General features: G+C 50.5%; 2 protein-coding genes across 3 annotated transcripts in view; one reads left to right on the plus strand and one right to left on the minus strand.

The window, feature by feature from the left end:
* Nucleotides 1-10578, plus strand: part of Baz1b (bromodomain adjacent to zinc finger domain 1B) — a 59956-nt gene extending 49378 nt beyond the window's left edge. Inside the window, exons 14-19 of one of the 2 annotated variants that reach the window (XM_076923161.1) lie at nucleotides 928-1075; nucleotides 2687-2834; nucleotides 4793-4908; nucleotides 7121-7251; nucleotides 8262-8365; nucleotides 8542-10578. In XM_076923161.1, the coding sequence (XP_076779276.1) occupies nucleotides 928-1075; nucleotides 2687-2834; nucleotides 4793-4908; nucleotides 7121-7251; nucleotides 8262-8365; nucleotides 8542-8899 (1005 nt within the window). In that variant the 3' untranslated portion in view covers nucleotides 8900-10578. The remainder of the gene's footprint in view (nucleotides 1-927; nucleotides 1076-2686; nucleotides 2835-4792; nucleotides 4909-7120; nucleotides 7252-8261; nucleotides 8366-8541) is intronic. The other variant, XM_076923163.1, reaches the window with a different exon arrangement.
* Nucleotides 10579-13166: 2588 nt separating this feature from the next.
* Nucleotides 13167-15466, minus strand: Fzd9 (frizzled class receptor 9). The gene has a single exon (XM_076923164.1). It carries the CDS (start codon nucleotides 15253-15255, stop codon nucleotides 13477-13479), a length of 1779 nt encoding a protein of 592 aa, XP_076779279.1. The 5' UTR covers nucleotides 15256-15466; the 3' UTR covers nucleotides 13167-13476.
* Between the last annotated feature and the right edge of the window lie 10268 nt (nucleotides 15467-25734).

Genomic DNA, 25734 nt, shown 5'->3' on the forward strand with positions numbered 1-25734 from the left:
ATGAATTTGCCTGTCTTTCTAGTGCATGTACCTCATAGATGTTTCATGTAGCAGTCCTTTACTGGTGTGTTCTGTCAGAGCACCAAAGCTTTCCATCTCGAATGGTATTTTGTGGAAGACTCTTGAGCAACCTTCCAGAGAGAGGATAGCTGCCTCTCTAGTGTTAAGCAAAGGGGCTAATGGTATGGTTTACATGTAAGCTCCTTCCTGAATTCTGTTTCACTTCCTAACCAGAGGCTCACTGTGAGCATTCCAAGTTTCAGGACTTGTTTTAACAAAATAAGGTGCCTACTGAGCCATCTCATCGACATCAATATCCACTTTATAGGGAGAGAATGTCATGTTTACCACCCAGAGTCTAATCATAGTCCCCTTCATTCTAACTGTGGCTAATTATGGTTTAATTTGTATTTTCTGGTGATAAAAGGGGAGGCGCAAAGCATATACTGGTGGTAAATGTCCAGAATTAATTGGACAGTTCTTTGGACTTGAGAATTTTCACTTTAAAGGCTGGTGACATACAGGTGAGAGGAGAGCTTTATACTAGGTACACAAGCTTTATGGAGAAAACTTAACCGCATTTGTGGCTCAGATGGATAACTCATTAGCCAAAGTGTTGTAGGCTGTACATTGCTATTGCATGCTGATGTTTATTCTGCTTCCAGATGATGCAGATTCTAAATGATATTGATTTCACTGGGAGAGACATGTCGCTTCTCATCCCTACTCTGCTCAGTTTTGATGTGACCTCTGCCAAACTTGGTTTTTATTCTTTGAAGCCTTGATGGGGGAGTATCGTATAAGTGGGTGGTTTTAATGAAACTCTAGAAGGCAAATATCCTCAGAATTCTGTCTTTACCCATTCTTAGCCCTTTCTAATCTTTGAGGTCATGGTCATAATACCAGGCTGGTTTACTTGCTGCTTAGGTTGCCTCTGCACTGGAAAAGTGGAAAACAGCAATCCGAGAAGCGCAGACCTTTTCCAGAATGCACGTTCTACTTGGGATGCTTGATGCATGTATCAAGTGGGATATGTCTGCAGAAAACGCTAGATGCAAAGTTTGTCGAAAGAAAGGTATGCATTGAGGAGAGCTGCTCTTGACTGTTTGGGAATAGGCTTTTCACTCAAAGGTTTCTTTCTCCTTTGAAGGGATTTTGGTTTTTTGAGACAGGGTTTCTCTGTGTGGCCTTGACTGTCCTGGAACTTGCTCTATAGACCAGTCTGGCTGCCTGCCTCTGTCTCCCAAGTGCTGGGATTCAAGGAGTGCACCATCACAACCCACCCTCTGAGGGGACTTTTTGTATATCATTTAGCACTTTTGTGTACACGTTCTAACTGGTAGGGCAGGTTTCCCCTTTGCAGTCTCATGCTGGTGACTCAGCATGTGTGAACATCTACATGTATGACTGGAGCAGCTGCTCAGTCTTCAGACTTTGTGCAGGAGCAAGTTAGTTGATCTAAAATCTACAGTCCCTCGGAACCCTTAGAGCATTACTCACCTGTAAGGTGAGGTAGGTGCTTCCAGCAGGGGGCAGTCTTTACACATTGCACACCCAGACCTCAGTCTTTATTTAGCCTTGAGTCCAGAGCAGAGCATTTGGAAATGTTTTTTACTTCTCCTTGACTAATTCTATCTTATGAATTAGCTTAGGGTTCTGTTTCCAAAGTGTGAGGTTGCTGTGAAACTGACCAGACTGGTAGTTAGAAAAGGAAGTAAACCGGACGAAGTTCATACAACACACTGTAGAGAAACCAGGTCACCGAGGACCCATGCAGACGTGTGTGGGAGAGCAGCAGAGTCTTGAGCCACTGATTTTTTTTCCCCTGTCTTTTAGTTAAAATACCCATACAATTAAACACATTTTATTTATTTATTTACTTACTTATTTTGAGATAGGGTGTCATGTAACTCTGGCTGGACTGAAACTCAGAAATACATACCTGCTTCTGCCTCCTCAGTACTGGGATTAAAGAAGTATGTCACCATGCCCAATTACTTTTAGTGAATATTAACTGTCCTGCCCTGATTCTTGGTAGTTCTGAGGAGATAAGTTAGGAACTCTCCCTAAATTGTCCAATTTTCAGAAAGTTAAATGCATTTTTAAAAAAGCAGGCTGCAAAGATGTTGTAGTTGGTAAAATGCTTGCACATGCACAAGGACCATGGCTCCATTGCTGCACCCACATAAATGTTGACGAGCATGGCGGCCCGCCTGTCCCGGCTCTCAGGAGGTGGAGACAAGGGGATTTACAGAACCAGTGTCTAGCTCTGGGTTCAAGTGAGAGACTCAGTATGCTGAGGCGGAGCCTCTAGCGTCCGTGTGCACACACAAGAGCAACTGAGTGTGATGAGATGTGCCTGTAGTCCCATCACTTGGGAGGCAGGGGCAGGAGGAGCTACCCAAATTCCAGGCCAGTGTGGGGTACACACTGAAACTTGTCTTGAAGGAAGGAAAAAGGAGCTGGAGTGGTGGCTCGGCCCTCACAAATGCTTGCTGCTGTTCTGAACTCCAGCTCCAGGGGATCCAGTGTTCTCTGTGGCTTCACCAACGCAAATAAACATGGCATACATTCCCCAGACACACATGGACATAAATATAAATGTTTAAAGGAAAGAGAGAGGTGCTGTGCTGCGGTGCTTGTTCTGTTGTGCTGCCAACAGTGCTGTGTGCGCCTATCTTTGCAGGTGAGGATGACAAGCTGATCCTGTGTGACGAGTGTAATAAAGCCTTCCACCTGTTCTGTCTGAGGCCGGCCCTCTATGAAGTACCAGATGGTGAGTGGCAGTGTCCAGCCTGCCAGCCTCCTACTGCCAGGCGCAATTCCCGTGGCAGGTGAGAAGTTTTTAAAAGTAACTTGGGGGCTGGGGATCTGGTTAATGTTCACTTAGCATGTACAAAGGCCTGGACTGGATCCCTAGCAGTACAGAATGGTGGTGCAAGTCTGCTATCCCAGACACGAGGAAGGTGGGGCAGAAGGATCAGGAGTTCTGGGTCATCCTTGGCTACAAAGAAGTTCAAAGCTTTCTGGGCTATATAAGACCATCAGATATTTTCATGGGGAAATTAATCTTAGTTACTCAAAACTGAGTGTTTCCAAGGAGCTTTAAACTTATTTGGGTGCAAAGCTTGGTCATAGTATGAATATAGGAGCTTAGATGCTATCATATGGCTTTGGCTTAGGGGGTGTGTGTGTGTGTGTGGTTTTTTTTGTTTTTTTTTTTTAATTTCACTTTTTTAAGTGTATGAATATTTTGCCTGAGTGTGTGTATATAAGTAATATCAATGTCTTACCCATGGAGGTGAGAAGGTATATTGGATCCCCTAGAACTGGAGTTGTGGTCCCAGGCTATCATGTGGATGATGGGAATTGAACCCTGGTTCTGCAAGAGCAGCAAGTGCAGTAACTGCTGAGCTGTTGGTTTTCTTTCGTGTTGACATTTCTGCTTTTCACTGTTAGCCCTGTCCCCTCCCTCTTTTGTTTTGGTCTTTCAAGCAGGGTTTCTCTGTGTAGTCCTGGATGTCTTTGAACTCAGAGATCTGTCTGCCCCTGCCTCAGAAGTGCTGTGCTACCACCATCAGCTGGCTCTTGTGGGCTCTCTCGCTCTCTCTCTCTCTCTCTCTCTCTCTCTCTCTCTCTCTCTCTCTCACATACACACACACACACACACACACACACACACACACACACCCCACACAACCACATTTAACTTTTATTTTGTTTTAAATGTATGGGCGTTTTACCTAAATGTATGTCTATGCACTACATGTGTGCCTGGTGCCTATGGAGACCAGAAGAGGGCACTGGATCCTCTGAAAGTCAAGTTATAGATTGTTGTGAGTGGCTATAGAAGTGTTAGGAATTAAACCTAGGTCCGTCAGAAGAGCTGCCACTGTTTTGTTTCTGAGGCAACTCTCTAACCCCTTGATACATTTTATTCTCAGGTAGCCATAGCATCTTCTCCTGCCTTTAAATTTGCCTCATTGCTTACTTTATAGCTGCTTCTACAGACAGTCACTACTGAATACCTACGGCCAATCATTGCCCTCTTCACCCATGCTTAGTTTCCTTTCCCTGCTGTCTGTTTGGACATGGATACCCCTGTGTCAGTACAGCCAGACCAGCACCTTGAAGACACCTAAGATTTTCCTAGTTAACTGTGGTTGCTTTTTACATTGACATTTGAGATGTGAAAGGGCGTCCTTACAGGCACTGGGCTGTCTCTAGTAAAGGGCAGAGCTGTTTGATTCCAACCACACCTTAACAGACTTGCTGGGTTAGTTCTTCCTCTATCTCCATTACCACGTCTTCTTGTAGGGACACACATCGTGCTGCTCTGAAGTAGTGTTTTGGACCAGCTGGTCTGAGCTGGCATTAGTTCTTTGTTGTGTGGTCATCTGCAGGCTGTCTCGGCTCCTGGAAGAGAGCCATCAAGGTGTACAGTAACACCTGCTGGGCTCTCGGTCCTCTCAATACACGCCAGAGTCGGGGCAGCTTTGGTGTCTAAAATGTTACCTTATCTGGCTTTTATGAGACTGTTTGTGAGAGGAAGTAGAGATTGTATTTTGTTCTTGGTCCCTTCCTCTGTTAGTGTCCCCTAAGCCGTCTTAGGCTTAGGACAGGAGGCGCACTGCTAAAGCACAGCAGACACTGCTGGCCTACCCTCAGGGTCTCCCTTACTGTCTGCTCCATGAGTAGAAGTGCTGCAGACATCCTCTGGGGCTTTAGCTCTCCTTTAGCCATCCTGGACTAAACTAAAACTGTGTGTCTGCTTGGCTTTTCCTTCCCACAGGAATTACACTGAAGAGTCTACCTCTGAGGACAGCGAGGGCGATGAGAGTGGTGAGGAGGAAGAGGAGGAGGAAGAAGAGGAGGAAGAGGAGGACTATGAAGTGGCTGGCTTGCGGTGTAAGTGTCTAGTACGACATAGTTGCCTCGGTCTCTCAAACTGACCAGAGAAGCCTGGCTGGCAAGAGAAATTCACCCTTGCCATTCTGCTGTTTTCCTCTTCTCTCTTGGGGCTGTGGGTAAATGAGCTGCCATGTGTCTGTATTGGCTTTCAAGATGGGCTGAGGTAGAAAGGTGGATCACCACTTAAGAATCTATACTGCCCTACCATATGATGATCAGTGTTCACTTCCCAGTGTACATGTTGGGTAGCCTGTAACTCCAATTCCAGGGATCTAGGACCCTAATCTGGATTCTGGGCACCTTGATGTGCACATATGTACACACAGGTTCACACAGAAACATAATTAAAAATAAAATCTCTTTTTAAGCTGCCAGGGAGAAGGTGGAGTGGCCCAGAGCATCAGCTTACAGCAGAGTACTTGCTCTGAGATTTAGTGGATTCAGGTATATTTATGACAAGGCATAGAGACAGTGGCCAGAGAGGTCTTTGGCCTATGGTCCAGAGCTGGTTTCAGTGACTTCTGCTTCTCTCGTCACACATGCTGCTGATAAGTGCTCCCTGCAATGTGCACATCTCCAGCATTCCATGTTTGGAAAGGAAGGCCAGTTTTCCTGTGGTTTAGTCATAGGGATGCTGAGAGCACTCGTGTTGTCCTTGATGACGCCAGTGGCTCCCGCCATCCTCTCAGTGGTGCCCTTTTTATAGGCCAGTAGGAAACAGCACAGGTCTGGCAGCTCTGAAGCATTGTTCGTGCCTTGAGAAGAAAGCGGGTGTTTGGTGTGGCTGTTGCCTACTGTGGTGGTGCATCCCATATGTTCTGGTCTCTGTGCTTGTCCTAATTTCCCTTTCTCCCTCACACTCTGCACAGCAATTGAATGATCTTTCCCATCTCAGGCTCTGTTTTGAGGCAGGAACTCACCATGTATCCATGGCTTTCCTGGAACTTGCAGTGTAGGTCATTCTGGCCTCAAATTTCACAGATAGCTGCCTGACTAGGCCTTCTAAATGCTCTTGAGTAAAGGTATATTTCCAAAGCTGTCCTGAAATACTTCCCCATTGGTGGGATTGCAGGCACATGCCACCACAGTAGGCTGTTGGTTCACTAGATATGTAGGGGTGCAGGGCCAGCCTGTGCCATGATGACTGTAGAATGGGTGCACCCTGTCCTTAGACAGCTGGATGAAACCGTGTTGTTTCTGTTCGTTTCCATGCTAGTGACTACTTCCCACATCTGCTCACAGAGCCATTTGTCGGCTCCTGCTGGGCTCCTAGGGTTATCACCCAAGAATCTAGGAAATACTTGGTACTTCAGAGCCCTTGGTGCCTTCAGCCTTCCAGGCCATCAATGTTGGTTCCCTTGTGCAATTTCAGGCCTAGGACCTGAGCCTCAGCTTCTTCCTCATGAACCTTGTCTGGAGCTGGAAGTCTTAAAATAGCCACTGAAGGGTTAGCATGGTCCAGAAATAGAATGGGAAGCATGGTTCATTGGTTCTCCACGTGGCTGCTTCTTTGAGCACATTCTCTGTCCAAATGCCATCTCCCCCCACTCAGGGTATTAGCGAGGAAAGGTCGTGGAAAATGGTTTAGTGGGGAAGCTTTGAGCTAATCCTTGTAGAGACTGTTCCCAAGGGCATCCTGAGGAATGCTGGTTTGCCTATCCTGAGCACCTGTCGCCAACCAGCGACATGAGTAGTCTACATGCCTTCAAGTTTATTCTCTTCAGAGATTCCAGGCAGGGTTCTTAGGGAAGAGTCCTCACCTACCATCTTGATTTTCAGAAACATGAGAAAGCAGGTCCTGACTTGGGTTTGCAGAATGTTGTGAGCCATTATGTGAGTGAGCGTCCCCTGAAAACACTGGGTACAGGGCACAGGGTAACTGGAAATTATGAGACAAAGTCAGAGTCCCTTGTACACACAAGTGTGTGCATTCTCTTGGGCTAAGTCTGGGCTGTAGCAGAGCCATACTGCCATTAGCAAACATGGTTCCTACTGAGTTACTTGACAGTTAACTCCTGCAAAGACCTTGTCCTGAATATAACTGAACCAAGTGGAGACAGGATAGAAGTGCAGAGACCTGGCCTTCTGCAGCTGCAGAGAGTCATTGCTTGTTTGCTCAGATAGGTCTCTCCCCTCCCCTGCTGTACGCATATGGTGCTTCCTCCCACCCCTCTCTGCTGCTGTGCTCTGAGCCCATGTTTCATTTCAGTGAGACCTCGGAAGACCATTCGAGGGAAGCAGAGTGTCATCCCTGCAGCAAGGCCAGGCCGACCGCCCAGTAAGAAGTCACATCCTGCCAGAAGGTCACGGCCAAAGGATGGCCCAGAGGTCGATGAGCTGGTAAGAGTTCCTTAGCTTCCTCTACTCTTTGTATTCTTTATGTTCTAGTCCACAATGGGGAATTCACAAGGCAACAGGTGGGAGCCTCTCCTCCCTTCCCCTCCCCTTGGGTTGGGGACTGAGGCAGCAGATGGATAGGCTCTGGGCAGACTAGGCAGCAGGCCCTCGTGGAGCAGCTATGCCCGGCATCCTGCCTAGCCTGCAGACAGTCTCCCCTAGTTAGCAGCAGCCTGCAGCTCGTTAGGGACTTTAAAATAGTATCCATGTGTCTCTGGTGGGCCCAGAGGGGTGGGCCTCCCTGTGGGAATGCCAGCAATGCCAGAGCCACTAACTGCTGCTTTAGCCACAGTTGTTAGAACATTGCCCCGCTCCTCTGTTCATCTCGGCCCCACTTCAGTAGCTTAGATCTGACTTGACCTTGAACAGAAGGAAGCTCTCAGGAACTGGCTTGTCTTTACAGTTGAGTTTGGGCTTGACATGAAAGAAGCCATTGGGGAGAAGAACAGTCCTTAAAGTTGACAGTGCTGTGTGTGAGGTTCCTACTACTGGGGTTCTACCCAGTTGTGGCTGCCTGGGAAGGGGCATCTTCCCATCTCCAAAACCACCTCCTCCTGTGGCCAGCTGAGGACTGGTGCTACACTCCTGCTTGCTTCCCTGACATACTTAGGTGCTCCACAGGCAGGCTGCTGGAGTCGGCGCTGCCGTCTGCAATTGCTTGTTTATGTCCATAATCCTGGCTCCATCTCCCAGGGTTAGCCCTCTTCAGCCACCTCTCTCTGTTCTGTTGACAAGCACCTGCTGCCTTCCCTCTGCTGCCTTAACCACTCTCTCTGACTTGAGTGTCACCCAACTATGATGCCTAAGGAACTGATGAACTGTCTTCCTCTGGGTTTTAACTGAGAGGGATATTTTTTTTTTTAGTGTGTGCATGTGCATCTGTCCATGTGGGTCCTGTCTACTCTTCTACTTTTTAAGTCCTCTGGCACTCTGTCTGCTTCCTCTGGTGCTAGGTACTTCAGACCAAGCGTAGCTCAAGGAGGCAGAGTCTGGAGCTACAAAAGTGTGAGGAGATCCTTCACAAACTGGTGAAGTACCGCTTCAGCTGGCCCTTCCGGTGAGTGCCCCGCCTCCTGGGCTACTCTGGCTCCTTCTTTTTGAGACAGGTCTTAGCAAGGGACTGGGCGGTGACGGCACACCTTGTCTCCTGGGTCGGCTTGATCATGGCTGCAAGCATCCTGGGCTAGTGCTTCTCTGGTCCAGGCGTGTTTCTCAGTTGGTGTTTTCCTACAGGGAGCCTGTGACCAGAGACGAGGCGGAGGACTACTATGATGTGATCGACCAGCCCATGGACTTCCAGACCATACAGAACAAATGCTCCTGCGGGAACTATCGATCTGTGCAAGAGTTCCTCACTGACATGAAACAAGTGTTTGCCAACGCTGAGCTCTATAACTGCCGTGGCAGCCACGTGCTGAGTTGCATGGAGAAGACAGAGCAGTGTCTGCTGGCTCTGCTGCAAAAACACCTCCCCGGCCACCCCTACGTCCGCAGGAAACGCAGGAAGTTTCCTGACAGGCTCGCTGATGACGAAGGGGACAGTGATTCAGAATCTGTTGGACAGTCCAGGGGACGAAGACAGAAGAAGTAAAGAGGCAGGTCCCTAGTGAGGGAGCTGAGGAGGGGGATAGGAGGAGACCTCCAAGGGGTGTGGGGAGGCAGGAAAGCTGGGAGAATTTAAAGGGAAAGCGTCCATAGCATCCAGAAATGCCTGCCATGCCAAGCTTGGGCTTTTTCTGCAACTCCCTGTGGGGCCTTTTTCAAGCAAAGCCAGGCTCTTAGGGAGCACTACACTAGCCCAATGAAAAAGCTAGCAGCCGAGGTGGGCCTCCCCTGAGTTCTGGAAGCTGGAGAAGCCTAGACAGGGCTGCTTCTATGAGCTCTGCCCTGTTCTCCTCCTCTCCCTCTTCTTCCTCCTCTTCTGCCTCATTACAGCAGTGCCAAGCCCCCTGCTCTCAGAGAGGGTGCTGTACCCCACAGTAGGAAGGAGCATCATCTGGCCATGCTGGGTGAGGTGTGGATCTTTTGAATTTATATTTATACACAGTCCTATTTCTTTATGTCCGCACTGTCTCTTCCTCCTCCTCCCTCTCAGGTGACAGTATCAGCGAGTGCCATACAGAATTCTGTATTCACCAGCATCTTGGGACAGTGTGGGCTTTGAGTTGATCGTGGCAGAGTAGAGGGACATTTCTGGAGCTGTTCCTGAGAACTCTCCATTGTGGCAGCCCTTCCCGCCCTCACCCAGCTCACCGCCTCATAAAAAACAAACTAAGGCACTTCCCATAGACTGGGGTCCTGCTTCCAATCATGCTATGACCTGGGCTTTGATGGCTCTGGCCAGAGGGGTGTTGGAGCCCAGCCCACCCACAGACCAGACAAGCCCTTAGGGAGCCGGAAAAAGAGCAGGAAGAAGTTAAAATGTTTAATTTTTTAAATTGACTTTTGTAGTTATTAAAGTTGCTTGTCTCCGCAGTGATATTGTATAAAGAACATCTTGTAAAATACTTGTCACCTTGCTTTGGCACATGTACAGTACAGTTTCTATGATACGTGTTCGCTTTACTACCCTCAAAGAGGCCAGCGGGCAGCAGGATCTGGGGTTGGAGCCCTCTCTCTGCCCTGGTGGCACTGTACCTACCTGTGGGTGCCTGCTCTGCAGACCTAATGCTCCTTCCGAGGGCTTCTCAGCGGAGCGGACAGTAATTGGTGTCAGCATCTGGAGGGGGTGGGAAGGCCAGCTCCGCCCTTCATAGCCAGTCTAGCCTCGTGTTGTATTTAGGCAAAAGTTTGTAGTCTGCGTTCCCTTTTATGACAGATTTTGATAAAAGTACAAGACAGGGTTTAATTTTTTTTTTCCATCGATTTTTGAATTTGGAAAATGTGAGTCCCTCAGCTCTTCTTTAAAGGAAAAGAAGTCCACCAGGTCAGGAAGTTCACCATTCCCAGGGCTGAGGGAAAGCCTTGCTGTGGCTCTGGGTCTAGCCCAGTCCAGTGGCTGAGGAAGGCTTCCTTTTCGCTCCCTCCTACAGGCTTGGTTGAGGTTAGCACTAACACTCATGCTGTTGGTCCCTGGCACCGCTGCCTCCCTGCTTCCTGCCCTAAGTGTTGGTGTTTTAGCAGAAAGCTGGTTCCCACTGCAGCGACATCTACTGCATGGGGGAGTTTTAAATTGTCTTAAAGGAGGAAGGACCACGGTAAAGGGTAGACTTGTAATAAATTGGAATTTCAAATAAACATTATGTACTTGTGTTTATAAAGAAGAAACAACTATGATGGTTCTTTTTTCTCTTGGGGCAGTGCGGCCCTGGGAGCCGGGTATTTCAAGCATGAACAATACAGTGAATTCTACAACACCTGCCGAGAGCGTGTACCCTACCCCATTAGAGGCCATAGCCTGTACCAAACACACCCCTGCTATAAAACAGAATAGGACCTGGGCACCTGGAGCCTTTGCTGGCATGGCCTGTCTGCCCTCCTGAGTTCTTACCAATGGTTAGTCTTGAAGCATGCCCTTCACTGCTAATATCTGCTTCCCATCTTCCCTTCTAGTTTGTTTCTCTAGAAGCCAACACCAAGTCTTGTTTCCATTGCACAGACAGCCAATCCCTTCCTTACCTACTGACTGACTGGCAAGGGAAAAGGGGTACACTGCCCATTAAATGTACACCTCAACACAGCCCCCTGCCTTTCCATTTACCTGGCTGCCAAAGTCCTATTACAGGCCCTTGAGCAAATCCTGGGTACCCACTACCTTCTCACTCCCAGTGTGGGCTATCAAAGCTTTCTCAGGCAAGAGAATCCTTGTATGAGACTCAAGGTTACTTGCTTTGTGGGTCAGACACAGGATGAGTGAATGCTCCTTTCAAAGAGAATGAGGATCTCTGTATAAGGAACTTCCTAGGGAAGCCTGAGGGTGTGGCTCAGTGGTGGGCCACCTGTCTTTCATGCCCTGGGTCCCATGCCCAGCGAAGCAAAAGTAGTGTTCTGTGCACCAAGTATCTAGCCCATATCATGTTACATATGCGTGTTGTTCCCAGAGATAGAGGGAATAACATGCAATAGAGGTGTTTTGTGTTTCCTACCTCTGATTTCAACAAGATACAACGAAAGACATGAAGTTTAGGCTGAGGTTTCATAAGTAAAAACTTTCTTAGCCAAGTGTGTTGAGTGCCTTTCGCAGCCCGTGGGTGGTAGAGACAGGCAGATCTCTTGAGTCTGAGGCTAGTGGACAGGACAGCCAGGGCTATATAGAGAGACCCTGTCTCAATACAAAAAAGAAATACTTTGGGGGGCTGCCCTCACAAATGCTGGTTATGTGTAGAATACATCTTTGCCTGTGGCTGGGAAGATGGGACAGTGGGCAGGAGCACATGCTGTGCAAATGGAAGGACCTGAGAGGAAACAGACAACACCCACAGAGAAGGCTGTAGATCAGTGAGCTGAGAAAGACCTGCCATTCTCTCTGGCCCATGTATGCAGCATATATTGCGTGTGTGTGTGCACACACACATATAACTTCAGCCTGATTGGCGTCAACAGCCTAGACCTCCAGGATGACCACACAGGGATGGATAGGGATGGGACAGGTCCCAGTAGCCTTCCCTAGCACACAGGTAGGTATACATGGTGCTTTCTCAAACCCCCCCCCCCCCACACACACACCTGTGCAACTGCCCCAGCACAGCTGTGCACATCTCTGTGGTCCTGCTTTATTCTCACAGTTGCTGTCAGTGCCCCAAGTTCTGGAGTTTGGGGTGGGTGAGAAGGGACACAATTGTCAATGAACTCAATAGCTCCCTAGCTCCCAGACTGTGCTACCAAGACACATGCGTAGTCCTGCCCTGTCTCTCCCCTCCATCCAAAAATATCAAGAGATAGCTTGGGGCTCCAACTACCTAATATTCTGTTTTGTTTTGTTGTTAGTGAAGGGTTTTATTTGTTGATGTTGTTAATGCAGTTTTTGTTTGTTTGTTTTTTTTAAGACAAGGCTTCTAACTTGCTGAGCAATTCTTTAAAAAAAAATAGTTTTATATCAATTTAGTGAGGGTCAGGGATTTGTGGGAGTTGGTTCTCTTAGTGGGTTCAAGGGATTGAACTCAAATTAGATAGCAAACTTTACCTGCTGAGCCATCTGGCCTGCCTACTCCTTTTTTTTTTTTTTTTTTTTTTTCCTGTCCAAAGAGTCTCTGGTAGCCAGGGGATACCTGACCTTGACCTTGAGTTCCTGATCTTCCTGCTTCTACTTCCCAAATACTTGAATTATACACATGCTCTACCATGCTTCTTTTGAGCCGTGCTGGAGATGGAATCCAGGGCTTCATGCATGCTAGGCAAGGACTCTGCCAACTGAGCTTGAGTCCCGGCTCTCAGCAACTTTCATAGGTAACGAGGCGTGTGCGTTGGTCCCCACCCCCATGTGAGTTCCAGCGACTGAACTCAAGCCCCCAGTTTTAGCAGCAAGCACCTTTATCCACTGAGCTCTCTTCCCAGCCCTGACCTCATTTGCTAAAGCAGAGTGTGGGTGGGTGGGGGAACTTACCTGTTCCCCCAAACAGGCTAGATGACACTGTTAGGACTAGAAGTAGCCATGTCACAGCCAGGGGTTCCTGGGTATTCACGAGAAGGTTCTTGTTTCATTTCAGAAGCAGAGATCTCAGTCTTGAGACAGGTGAGAAGGAAAACACACACACACACAGAGTCTAGGACTCCTATAATCCACTGATGCCCCACGGAGGAATTTCCTCCTTTGTAGGGAGTCAGAGGATGAACATGGCCTCTCATTGCCAGCTCTGCTTATGAAGTTTCCTGTCTTGTCTTCTTTCCAGCCCAGATAGGACACAGCAGTGCCACACGAGGGTTTATTCCAGTCACAGCTTCCAGAGAAATGCCACAATAAATTACATCATTAAATAAACTCCGCACTGGACCCTGCCCCCTTCTGCCCCCTTCTTATCCTGGGACCCTCTGTGGACTTAACTAGGCCCACTCCCTGCATGAGAAGGAAGGACAAGGCCCTGAGTTTTACCAGGTCCCCACCCTAGTCTTCAACCCCCTGTGTCTCACTTGTCTGACCTTGACAGCTGGGCAGCTGTTAGTCAGCTGTCTCTGAAGGGGGGAGGGGAGGGCAAGGAGGGAGCAACCATAACTCATAACCCAGCCTATGTTCTAGAGGTGTGTGGGGTTCTCCAGAGAGGGGTCTGTCTTAGTCATATGCAAGACCACCGTGGGGGCTTTGTAGTGGCAGTGGGTACCCCGGCCATAGCCCCCTGGGGTTCGGCAGGCCTTGGCCCGGGCTCGGCCAGCAGCCATTTTTCGGTAGCACAGGCTTTGCCAAGTCTGGAAAGTCTTGGAACTCCATACCCAGACTCCACTGGTGATGCCCACCACCAAGGACATGAAGATTTTGAGCATGAAGACAGCCACAGTGGGCACCGAGCCCCCTGGCAGCGAGCAGTCTCTCCGGCCTCCAGGCACGGTGGCAGCAGTACATGGTTGCTCTGTGGCCCGAAGACGCCAGAAGTCCATGTTGAGGCGTTCGTAAACATAGCAGACAATGACGCAGGTGGCCGGCACGGTGTAAAGGATGGAAAAGACTCCGATTTTGACCATCAGCTTCTCCAGCTTCTCCGTATTGGTGCCGCCCGTTTTCATGATTTTGCGGATATGGAAGAGGGCCACAAAACCGGTCAGGAGGAAACTGGTGCCCAGTACCAGGTAGCAAGAGAGGGGTACCAACACAAAGCCAGTGAGGGCTGCCGGGTCCATGCTGGCTACATAGCAGAGCCCAGTCAGCTCATCCCCGGCCACCTTGCGCAGAGTCAGGACCACGATAGTCTTGAGTGCTGGCAGGCCCCAAGCCGCCATGTGGAAATAGCTGCCGTGAGCCTCGATGGCCTCGTGGCCCCATTTTTTGCCTGCAGCTAGGAACCAGGTGAGAGTCAAAACCACCCACCAAAGTGAGCTGGCCATCCCGAAATAGTAGAGCAACAGGAAGACCAGGGTGCAGCCTGTGTTTTCCAGACCCTCCTGGATCACATACAGAGCCCCTGCCTCCTGGTCGCAGGCCACACTCTGCGCACCTGCCACCGCTCTGATCAGGAAGGCCAAGGAGTAGACATTGTAGCACATGGAAAGGAAGATGATCGGGCGCTCTGGGTACTGGAATCGGTGAGGCTCCAGCAGGAAGGTGAACACGGTGAAGGCCGTGGAGAAGAAACACAACGCGGACCACACAGCCATCCAGACCAGCGCGAAGTCCTTATCGCGCCGAGACCAGAACACCTCGACGCCCGGCCCGCAGCGCGGAGCGCACGAGCGACTCTTCTCCACGTACTGGAACTTCTCGGGGTTGTCGCAGGTCCCACCGTTGCCGGGACCTGGGGCTGAATCTCCCGGTGGCCTCGCGGGCCGAGGTGCCACAGGGAGCATGCCCAGGCCCTTGTGGGGTTCTGTGGGGCCTGCGGTAGCGTTCTCGGGTGCCTCCATGCAGAGCGCGTGCGGGTCGTTGCGCGTGGGGAGCCGGGCACAGTCGAGTGAGTCCGGCCAGCCGAAATTGAATTGCTCCATGATGGGGGCGCAGCGCAGGCGAGCCTGCTCGCACATGGGCCGGCAGGCGGGGATGGGAGTGGAGACCTGGTCGGTGCACATCGGGGCGTAGAGCGAGCAGAGGAAGAAGCGCAGGTGGCTGTGGCAGCCGTACTGCACTAGGGGCGAGAACTCCGCCAGCTGCGCGGCCGCCTCGCCCTGCGACGTGTGGCCCAGTAGGTTGGGCATGCGGGTCAGGTTGTAGCCGATGCCCCGGCACATGGGGATCTCCATCGCTTGGCACGGTGCGGGGCCACGGCCGCGTTCCGGATCGAAGCGGCCGATCTCCAGCGCCGCGCCGCCCGTCGCCAGCAGCGGCCACAGCAGCAGCGCCCCGCGGAGCAGCGGTGGCACGGCCATCGCCCCGCGGCGCGGCCGCCCCGGCTCACTCGCGCCGATCCATCCCACGTCCCGGGATCTGCGCGCCACGTCGCGGGTCCCGCGCCATCTCTCGGCCGCCCACGTGTGTCCCGGAGCGCGCGGCGCCTTCGGAGGAACAGCCGCTACCACCGCCGCCACCGCCGCCGCCGCCGCTGCCGCCGCCACTCCAGCCAGAGCCGGCGCGGTCTCCGGCGCCAGCCGCCGCAGCAGTGCCCAAAACCGAGGGCGTGGTCAGCGGGACGACACGCCCAGGGGGCGGGGCAGTTCCCGGCACGCCCCCGTCGCGCTTTAAAGGTGCCGCGCCTCTCTGCCACGCTGGAGGCGTGTGGGCGACATTGTGGAGCAGCTCTTCTTCCCTTCTGCTCATTTCTTTCCCTTCCTTTGCAGACTCGACAGTCCGCGGGAACACACCTCCCAATGTCAAGTGCGCCCCCTTTCTTCCCAAGTGGGAGGGGATCATCTAAAACTCTCCAAGCTCCAGGCAAGGAAGTTGCTTGCTCCCCCTCACCTGTTTTCTCTTCAGGGTATTTTTGTGGCTCTTATTGTTTTTGAGACAGGGTCTCTTATAACCCAGGCTGGCCTCAAGCTCACCTTGAATTCCTGATCCTCCTGCCTCATAAGAGCTGCGACCACATGAGTTTGTTATGATGCTCATTCTAAGGACCGAACCCAGGGAGACTCATACGGGCTAGGCAAGCATGCTACCAACTAAGCCACGTGCCCAGACCAAGCTTTGGTGATTTTATTTTGTTTTCATTATATCTATCACACACACATCCTGCTCTCTCTCTCTCTCTCTCTCTCTCTCTCTCTCTCTCTCTGTGTGTGTGTGTGTGAGAGAGAGAGAGAGAGAGAGCGCAGCACCTGCCGTTTGTACGTGTACGTGTGTGTGTGTGTGTGTGTGTGTGTGTGTGTGTGTGTATGTGTGCGACATGGGAACACCGGTATGCACACGCACGAACCTGCAGAATCCAAGAAGTCAGCTCTTCTTCGATCACAGGGGACCTGCCCACTGAACTCAGCTCATCAAGACTGGCGATGACTACCTTTATACTGGGCCATCTCTCCCGCTCCTCCATTTGTCTGTTTTGTTGTTTTGCTTTGTTTTTCATTTAAAATTTTTCTTATTGATATGTATGGGTGTTCTGTCTGTCTGTCTGTCTGTCTGTGCACCACATGTGTGCCTGGTACCCTTGGAGGCCCGAAGAAGGCTTTGGAACTGAAGCTGTGAGCCTCCATGTGGGTGCTGGGAATCGAACCTAGGTCCTCTGGAAGAGCAACCAGTGCTCTCAATTCTTGATCCATCTCTCAAACTCCCCATATGTTTGTTTCCCAGACTGTTTCATGTTGTCCAAGCTGGCTTCCCACTCGTTATGTGTCAAAAGATGACAATGGACTTCTCACTGTCCGGCTTCCACCACCCAAGTGCCTGAGCCAGGCATTTCACAGTGACACCTTCAGCCCTTACTGTGGCCCTGCAGGAAAGCCTGTGGCTACGGTACAAGTCTGAAGGGGAAGCTATAGTCTCAGACTCACATACCTCCTAGGTGTTGGGGCTGGCAGGCATATTGCTTCCCTGCTTGAAGTTCACACACACACACACACACACACACACACACACACACACACACACACACACACACACACGGAAAGGCAGATGCCCAAGTGTTCCCGGCTTGACCAATACCCTCCCGCTATATTTAGAGCTGGGATTCAGGAAGGAGCTGGGACAGCGCTGACGGCCCACAGTGAGAAAATGGGGCGGTCGTTTCCCAGTCTCTCAGCTCCATGAGAGCCAAGCTGCAGCTCAGCAGGGACAAAGGAAAACATATGTGTCACTGGCGTGCACCCAGCCACTCCTCCCCTGAAAAGACTGGAGAGAAGGCTTTGTGAAGGTGCAGCCATCCCTGCATGCCAATCTCAGCCCCTGGGAGTCCCCAGAGGTCCTGCTGCAAGATCCTCAGCGTGGGGCTGGGGAGATAGATGGCTTAGGCAGGAAGGTGCTGTCTGGGCAAACATGAGGACGTGAGTTAGGATTCCCAGCACCCACGAACAAAGCCAGGTGCTGTGATACACACCTGTTGATCCCACTTCCGGCAAGGAGACAAGAAGATCTCTGAGGGTTATGCCTCCCTCCCTTTATATTCTTCCTCCCCCCCCAGCACTCCCCCCCACAAACTACCCTCACTTCTCCATTCTTTAAGGTTTTGCTTTTTTACGAACACCCCAAGACCTTTCTCTTATTCCATTGATCACAGTAGGCTGACAGTAGACAGAATCATCACCTCCTAGGGACAGGCTCTACTTTGGGTCCCCCAGTGTCCTTAAGCCATCCTCTGAGCCCTCTGTCTATCTTTCTCTTCCTTTCTGCAGAACACTAACAGCCATGCCAGACACCCGGGTCAGGGAGCACTTATTTCTGATCTCAAGACTTATCCTTGCTTCCCGATGACTGGGACTCTCTGAGGAAAGTTGTCCCTTTCCTCAAAGCCAGCTAGGAAGCAGAGACTAGCCTGGGAGTCCTATTCTGTATATCCCTGCCTCCCACTCCAGGATGCAAAAGAGTTGGGGGCCCCTAACTGGCAGCCATAGTGGGGAGGGTGCTCCAGGGGCCAGTGGGATGCAAGGCCTGCCTGTCACTATGGCAACAGCCAGCTCCTGGGAAGCCAGAGGTGTATGTGTGCCTACCCCTCAGTGCAGATGCTGCTGGGGGAGAGAAGAGAAGAGGCCCCTTGGGCTGCCTGCCCACCCACCCGGCTTTGTTACTCGATCTCCCTCTTTACAAAAGAGGAACAATACCCCAGGCACACACTGAAAGGGAGCCTATGCGAAGGGCAGAGACAGAAGGAGGTCACCATCAATGCCCACCCCCACTGGGAGCCCTTGGAAGCTCCACCTCCCTGGAAGATGCCAGCCTTCCTAGGGGCCTTGGCTAGGGGCCCACTGTGGGAAGGGACAGCCTTCTGTCCCGAGTTCCCACCCTCTCCAGGCTAACCTTCCCCTAGGCCTCTCTTGCATTGTAACCTCCCTCCCTTCAAGGATAAACTCGTAGCCCCTCCCCCAGGCCCCACCTCAGCTCTGATTAGCCTCTGTCAGGATGCCTCCTATTTGACACCCCACTGCAGAGTGCAGCTAACTGCTCCAGAGCCTGATTCCCCTACAAAACCTGGGGGCTTCAGGAGGAAGGCACCGTGCCAATGCCCTACAAGACTTTGGCGCCTGGCCTGGAGTAGGCGCCTATAAATGTCCATTGTGTTAAAAGAACGTGTGAAAGAGGGAACATTAAAAATGCTTCCAGAGGGCTGGGGAGACAGCTCAATGGGTAAAACACCTGCCGAGTAAGTGTGAGGAGTGTGAGGAGCCGAGTTCAAGTCTCCAGACCGGTTTGAAGCCAGGCGCGGTAGATAGCTGCAATCCCAAAGCTTCTACAGGGAGATGAGAGGCGGAGACGGGAGAGAGCAAATATAGGTCAGCAGGCCAGCTACCCTGGTTTACAGACAGTGGACGACGACACAGCCCTGACTCAAACCCAAGGTTGTCCTCTGACCTCTACGTGCATGGCAACATCCATACACACAACAACACCCCTCCCGCAACACACACACACACACACACACACACACACACACCACACAAATGAAAAAAAGGTGATAGCATGCACCTTTGATCCCAGCAGAGAGAAGCCCAGTCTACACAGCAAAACTGTCTAAAAGAAATGCTAAAGGTATTTTTAAAATCTGTTATATGTATTTATTTGGGGGAGGAGGCATATTCCTGCCACAGTGTGTAGGCCACAATGCACCTGTGAAAGTCAAAGGACAACCTAGGGTTGGGCCTCTCCTCCACTATGTGTCCTTTGGGGATAGAACTCAGGTCATCAGGCTTGGCGGCAGGCACCTTTACTCAGTGAACCAGCTTGCCAGCCCAAAAAAAAAAAAAAAAAAAAAAAAAAAAAAAAAAAAAATTTTTTTGTTTTGTTTTGGTTTTTTGAGACAGTTTTTCTCTGTGTAGTCCTGGCTGTCCTGGAACTCACTCTGTAGACCAGGCTGGCCTCGAACTCAGAAATCCGCCTGCCTCTGCCTCCCAAGTGCTGGGATTAAAGGTGTGCGCCACCACCGCCTGGCAAAACAAAAACAAACAAACAAAAAAAAAAAACAAAAAAAAAACTTTTTTAATTATTAAAAATTTTAATTTTATGTGTGTGTACCTGTATAGGGAGGGGTCTGTGCATATGAGATCTGGGGACTTCAGAGGCCAGAAGATGTCAGACTCCCAGGAGCTGGAGTTACAGGTGATTGAGGGGTGTTTGACTTGGGTGTTGGGAAGGAACTCGGCTCCTCTGAGAGAACAGCGCATGCTTTTAGCTGCTGAGCCATCTCCAGCCCCAAGAAGCATTTCTTTTCTTTCTTCCTCTTTTCTTCTCCTTCTTCTTCTTGTTTATCAAGATGAAGGTTTCCTTGTGTAGACCTGGCTCAATGTGTAGATCAGGCTGGCCTCAAACTCTCAGAGATCCACCTGGCTCTGTCTCCACCCCCCCCCGCCCCCCCAGAGTTCTGGGATTAAAGGTGTGCATCACTATGCCCTAAAAGAAACATTTTCTTAAAATCTGGGCTGCTTGAGTGTGCTGGCACACACCTTTGATCCCAGCACTCAAAGGCAGAAGGCAGATCAATATAAGTTGAAACCAGCCTGGTCTACATAGTGAGTTGCCAAAAGCCAGGGTTACACAGTAAGACCCCCATCTCAAAATAAAACAGAAGCCAGGCATGGTGGCACATACTTATAACCCCAGCATTTGGGGGCGCAGAAGAATGGTCATGAGTTCAAGGTCAGCCTAGGTCACACAGTTAATAAAAGGCCAAATCCAAAGCCATGTATGGTGTACAGGCCTGTCATCAAAACCGTTCGGACTGAAAGCCAGAGAGCAGGAGATGGAGGAAAGGGGTGCCATCGGCTTATTTTTTTCTTTTTCTTTTATTTCCTTCCTTCCTTTTTTCCCCCCATCTGGCCTCACCGCCTAAGTGTGACCCCTATTGAGGACGTTACTGGTGTTATACCGTAAGTGGCAAATCTATTTTTCTTTTAAAGTTTTGGGTTTTGGTTGGTTGGTGTTTTTTTTTTTTGACACAGGGTGTCTTAGTTTGGGTTTTATCGCTGTGAAGAGACACCATGCCCAAGGCAACTCTTATAGAGGACAGCATTTAATTGTGGCTGGCTTACAGGTTCGGAGGTTCAGTCCATTGTCATCATGGCAGGAAGCATGGCAGTGTGCAGGCAAGCATGGTGCCAGAGGAACCCAGAGTTCTATAGCTTGATCCCCCGGCAGCAGAAAGGGACTCAAGGAGGAGGCTCTGGAATTCCATACTGGGCGGAGCTTGAGCATTGAGACCTCAAAGCCTGCCTACAAAGCTACACACTTCCTCCAACAAAGAAGCCACACCCCCTAATAGCGCCACCCTCCATGGGCCAAGCATTCAAACGCAGTCTATGGGAACCAAACCTATTCAAACTATCAGAGTGTCTCACTGGTTAACACTGGCTGACCTGGAACTCACTCTGCAGAGTAGACCAGGCTGGTCTTGAACTCATAGAGATCTGCCTGCCTCTGTGTCTTAGTGCTGGGATTAAAGGGATATGACACCACACTTGGCCCTGTTTGTTGGTGTCTTATTGGCGTAGATCAATGATATATAATTGCATAATGATGGTCTCATATAATACTTCCATACACGTACGTAATGTGCTTTCGTGTGTGTGCAAACAGGAACATAGGGCGTGTGTGGAGGCCAGAGGCCATCTTGCAGGGGTCAGTTCTTTCCTTCCACCTTAGGGGTTTGGGTGATGAAACTTTTCCTCCTCTACAGCCCTTGAAATTTAATTAGTCTGTCTGTCTGTCTGTCTGTTGGGTGCACATGCCAGGGAGAGAGTGCGGAGGTCAGAGGGCGACCCATGTGAGTCACCTATCGTATATGAATTACTTCTCTCCTTCCACCATAAGGGACTGGGAGGTTAAATTCAAGTCAGGTTGGTGGTGAGTGCCTTTACCTACTGAGCCATCTTGCTGACCCAATGATATTGTTATTTTTTTTTTTAAAGACTTATTTGTTTGTTCGGAGATAGGGTTTCCTTGTGTAGCCCTGGCTGGCCTCAAACTCACAGAGACCCACCTACTAGAATTAAAGACTTCTCCTGCTAAGTGGCTTGAGTTTCTTCTCTCTCTCTCTCTCTCTCTCTCTCTCTCTCTCTCTCTCTCTCTCTTTTCCTCCCTCCCTCCCTCCTCTCTCTCTCTCCCTCCCTCCTCTCTCTCTTTCTCTCTCTCTCTCTGTCTATCTCTCCCCCCACCTCTCTGAGATAGTGTTTGTCTGTGTAGTCCTGGTTGCCCTGCAACTAGCTCTATAGACCAGGCTGGCCCCGAACTCAGAGATCCTCCTGCTTCTGCCTCCTGGGTGCTGGGATTAAAAGCATGTGACCAATAGCTTGCTTTTCAACAGGAGACTTTTAACTGAGCACTTACTCCGCGCCAGGCAAGGACTCCTTTGTGCCTCCTGCAGTTCACAGCCTTCACTTGTGGAGACTGAAGCAGAGGAGGTAAGGCGCAGCCACAGAGAGATGGTCCAGATGGTGAGGAGACAGGGGAGAAGTGATGCTCCCTGCCCCGCTGAATCTCAGCCATAAGGGGAAGCCACGGAGAAGAAAAGGGAAGGCTGTTCAAGATGCACAGTGTTGGTGTACAACTAATTCCAGCACTTGGGAGGCTGAGGCAGGAGGATCACGAATTTAAGTCATTCTGTGCTGCATAGGGAATTTGAGATCAGCCGGGGCTTCATGAGACCCTGTCTGAAAATTCCTAAAAGAAAAAAGACCAAGGTGAGGGGGCGGAAAGAGGAAGAGAAAAGGGGGAGGAGGAGTGAAAGAGGAGGGGAAAGAAGCAAGGGGAGAAAGGGAGAGGAGGGGGACAGGAAGAGAGAGGAGGAAGGGAGGGAGAGCGAGAGAAAAGCATCCTCTTTGAGGACCCATTGGTTGGGTAAAGCCGAGGCCCCCAGCCAGGACTCGGGGATCCCCCCTAGGGCAACAGAGAGCCAGGGAAAGCTTTTAAAGGGGCAAGCGCCTTCTAGCACCGGGACAAGAACCAGACCCTACTGGGGGCAGGCGGGGTCCCGAGCGGGGCTGGGGGCGCTGCTGGGAAAAGGTGGGGGCGAGCATGAAGGCCAAGTGCAGCCTGGCTGGGCTGGGGGAGCTCCGACGGCCCGGGCGGGAGGCGCCTGCCGCTGCTCAAAGCGGCTTTTGTGCAGCTGAGCCCGGAGCGAGCTCCTGTTTCGTTGACGTTGGACGCTCCTGCTTATTTATCCAGTTCAGCAGCGGCCCAGGCGGGTGAAGAGAAAAAAAAAAAAAAAAAAAGAAAAAAAAAGAAAAAAAAAGAAAAAAGAAAAAAAAGAAAGAAAAAGCCTCAGCTGCTGAGTTAGCGAGGAGGAACGAGGCCCTGCCAACTTCCACAGCCCTTCCCAGCCCGGAGGGGCCTCAAAAAACCTGGCAGGGAAGCTTCAAGCTGCCCGAGGTCCCTGGGATTGTCCACACTCCCTGAGGGCTGAGGGTAGTCCTCTAGGCCTGTAGTCCTTAGCAAGCCTCCCCCTGGAGGACACCAACCCTTCTCTGAGGTGGCAAATAGCCCAGGGTAGGGGGTCAACCAGGTGGGAGGGGCACCCAGCCGTTGCCAGGCCTCATCTTGTCCCAGTAACATTTGCCAGGATCTGGCTGGGCTTCTTGGCTTTAAAAAAATCTCTCCACCTTGCCTGGCCAGCTGCAGGAAGTCACCCCTCGCATGGATGAACTCCACTGTCCCAAGTCCCGGCTTCCCAATCTAGCCTGAGCAGTTATGGCTGCTAGGATTGAATCTAGGTTGGAAATTTAGTGACCAAATTCACGCGGTACTGGTCCATGGGGGCAACTGAAGGAGGCAGATAGTATCAGATGACCATATCACTGGGACAGGGCAGGACACCCCTGTGACCCCAGCACTCTTGAAGCTGAGGCAGGAGGACTGGCATGATTTCAGGGCTAACTACAAACCCATGGCAAGATCCTGTCTCAAAGAAGAAAGAAAACGGGTAGTGTAGTGTGTGCCTGTGTCTGTGTGTATGTGTGTGTGTGTATCTGTGTGTGTGTCTGCCTGTGTTTGTGTGTATATGTCTGTGTCTTTGTGTGTGTGTATCTGTGTGTCTGAGTGTCTGTGTATGTATCTGCATGTATCTGTGTGTGCCTGTGTGTATCTGTGTGTTTGTGTGTCTGTCTGTCTGCGTCTGTGTGTATATGTCCGTGTTCTTGTGTGTATCTCTGTGTGTCTCTCTGTGTATGTCTGTGTCTATGTGTGCCTGTGTATGTATCTGCATGTGTATCTGTGTGTGTGTGTCTGTGTATTTGTGTGTAACTGTATATGTCTATATATGCCTATGTATGTATCTGTGTGTGTGTTTGTCTGTCTGTGTCTGTGTGTGTCTCTGTGTGTGTGATGTCTCATTGGGTAGAGGGACTTGCCACCAAGCCTGAAGTCCTGAGTTCAATTCTGGTCACCCATACGGTGGAAGGAGAGAACATACCCTGGAGAGTTGTCCTCTGACCTCCACTCACAGGCTGGGGCATGTCTATGTCTCCCCAAAGAAATAAATGTAAAGAAAGAAAGAGCTCGGTGTGGTGGCACAGGCCAAAGTCCCAGCACTCAGAAGGTAGAGGCTGGAGAATCTCTGTGAGTTTGAGGCCAGCCTGGTCTACATAGGGAGTTCCAGGGCAGGGTTACACACTCAAAACAAACAAACAAACAAACAAACAAAAACACAAAAACAGTGGTGGCCATACATGTGGGCCCCCACAAGGACATTAATTGTGGGAGAGAAGGACTCGGTGCTAGTAGTACACTTGCTTAGTGAGCTTGTAACGGGAGTAACGTCTTGGGAGCAGCGTGAGGGCTCTGCCTGTGGTGTGAGGGCTCGGTGCCCGTGTTCCCAGGGTCTCACCATTGTCAAAGAAAGAACTCAGAGATAAGCAGGTAAGGAACTGGGAGGAAGTTGGTTACAGAGCACTGTCCACACTCAAATAGTGAATGTGGGATCCTCAAGAATCAGGGTGCTGCAGGCTGGCCGTCCCCGGCGCTCAGGAGGCTGAGGCAAAGGAGAACAGAGACTTCAAAGCCTGTCTGGGATTCAGAGGGAGTTCAGGGCCAGGTGGGACAATTCAGGGAGACTCTGGCAGTACAGTTGACTTGGAGGCGCATTAGCGGGCGGTCCTGGAAGAAAACGAAAATCTACTCCTGAGTGGTGGCTTGTCACTGTCTCCCCTTAAGAGTTAAGCCAGTTGGACTGGAAAATCTGGCCAAGGACATGGTCTCAGGAAGGCAGGTTCACCCGAAGTTGCACAGAAGAGGTAGGAATAGTTAGCCCTTTAATGAGATAAAATACATCCTCTTCCCAGAATTCCTGGCCCTAACACAGTGCCTACAAGCCCCTCTGTTTCTGGTCTGCCTGGTCTTTAGGGGTGCTGGCCTCAGAGCCTGTGTGCTTTCCCAGTACTCTGGAACTTTCTCCCCCAGAGCTCCCCTCCTTGCCTTGTGGCTGCTCCTTGCTGGTTTAACTCAGACAATATGGCCTCTTCTCCCTCACTTTCTCCTCTATTTCCTTCCTCGAGGCTGCTGCTGAGACCTGAAGCCCACCTGCCTCGGACCCTCCTTCTTTCAGATTTAATTACCTGTTGGTGTGTTTTGCCTGCATATACTTATGTGTACCATCTGTGTGCCCAATGCCTTCCAGGCCCAGAAGAGTGTGTTAGATCCCCTGGAACTGGGGTTATCATGTTCGTGGTCATGAACCACCTGGTGGATATTGGGTCCCCGACAATGGCAACAAGTGCTCTCTTAACCATTGAACCAACTCTCCAGCCCAGGGTTTTTCTTTTAAAATGCTAATAAAATTGCCTTTGAGCTTCCATTTGAGTCTGCTTTTAAATCTTTTTACTAATGATAATAAATTGTTCCCAAGAGGGGACACCAATGTTCTTAGCATCACTTTCTCAAAATAATAAGTAACAGGGATCAGCCTGCCATGTTGGTGCAGACTTAAATCCTAGAACCTGGGAAGCAGAAGCAAGTCCACCGATGTGTGTTGGAGGCCAGCCTGGTCTACATAGTGAGTTGCAGGCTAGCCAGGGCTATACAATGAGATCTTGTCTCAAAGTAGGGTTTGCAGGCTGGTGACATAGCACAGGTTCAGTACTTGCCTAGAACCCATGAAGGGCTCAGAGGTCTTTTTGCAGAGAACCTGAGTTCAGTTCCCAGCACCCACACCAGGAGGCTCACATCCATGAAAACCTCCAGTACCAGAGGAATCCAGTACCTCTGAACTCTGAGAGCACCTCAACTCACACGGATCTACCCTGACCCCACATGTATAATTAAAATAATGAAATATATCT

Source organism: Arvicanthis niloticus, chromosome 24, assembly GCF_011762505.2.
Source record: "Arvicanthis niloticus isolate mArvNil1 chromosome 24, mArvNil1.pat.X, whole genome shotgun sequence".
Taxonomy (NCBI): domain Eukaryota; kingdom Metazoa; phylum Chordata; class Mammalia; order Rodentia; family Muridae; genus Arvicanthis; species Arvicanthis niloticus.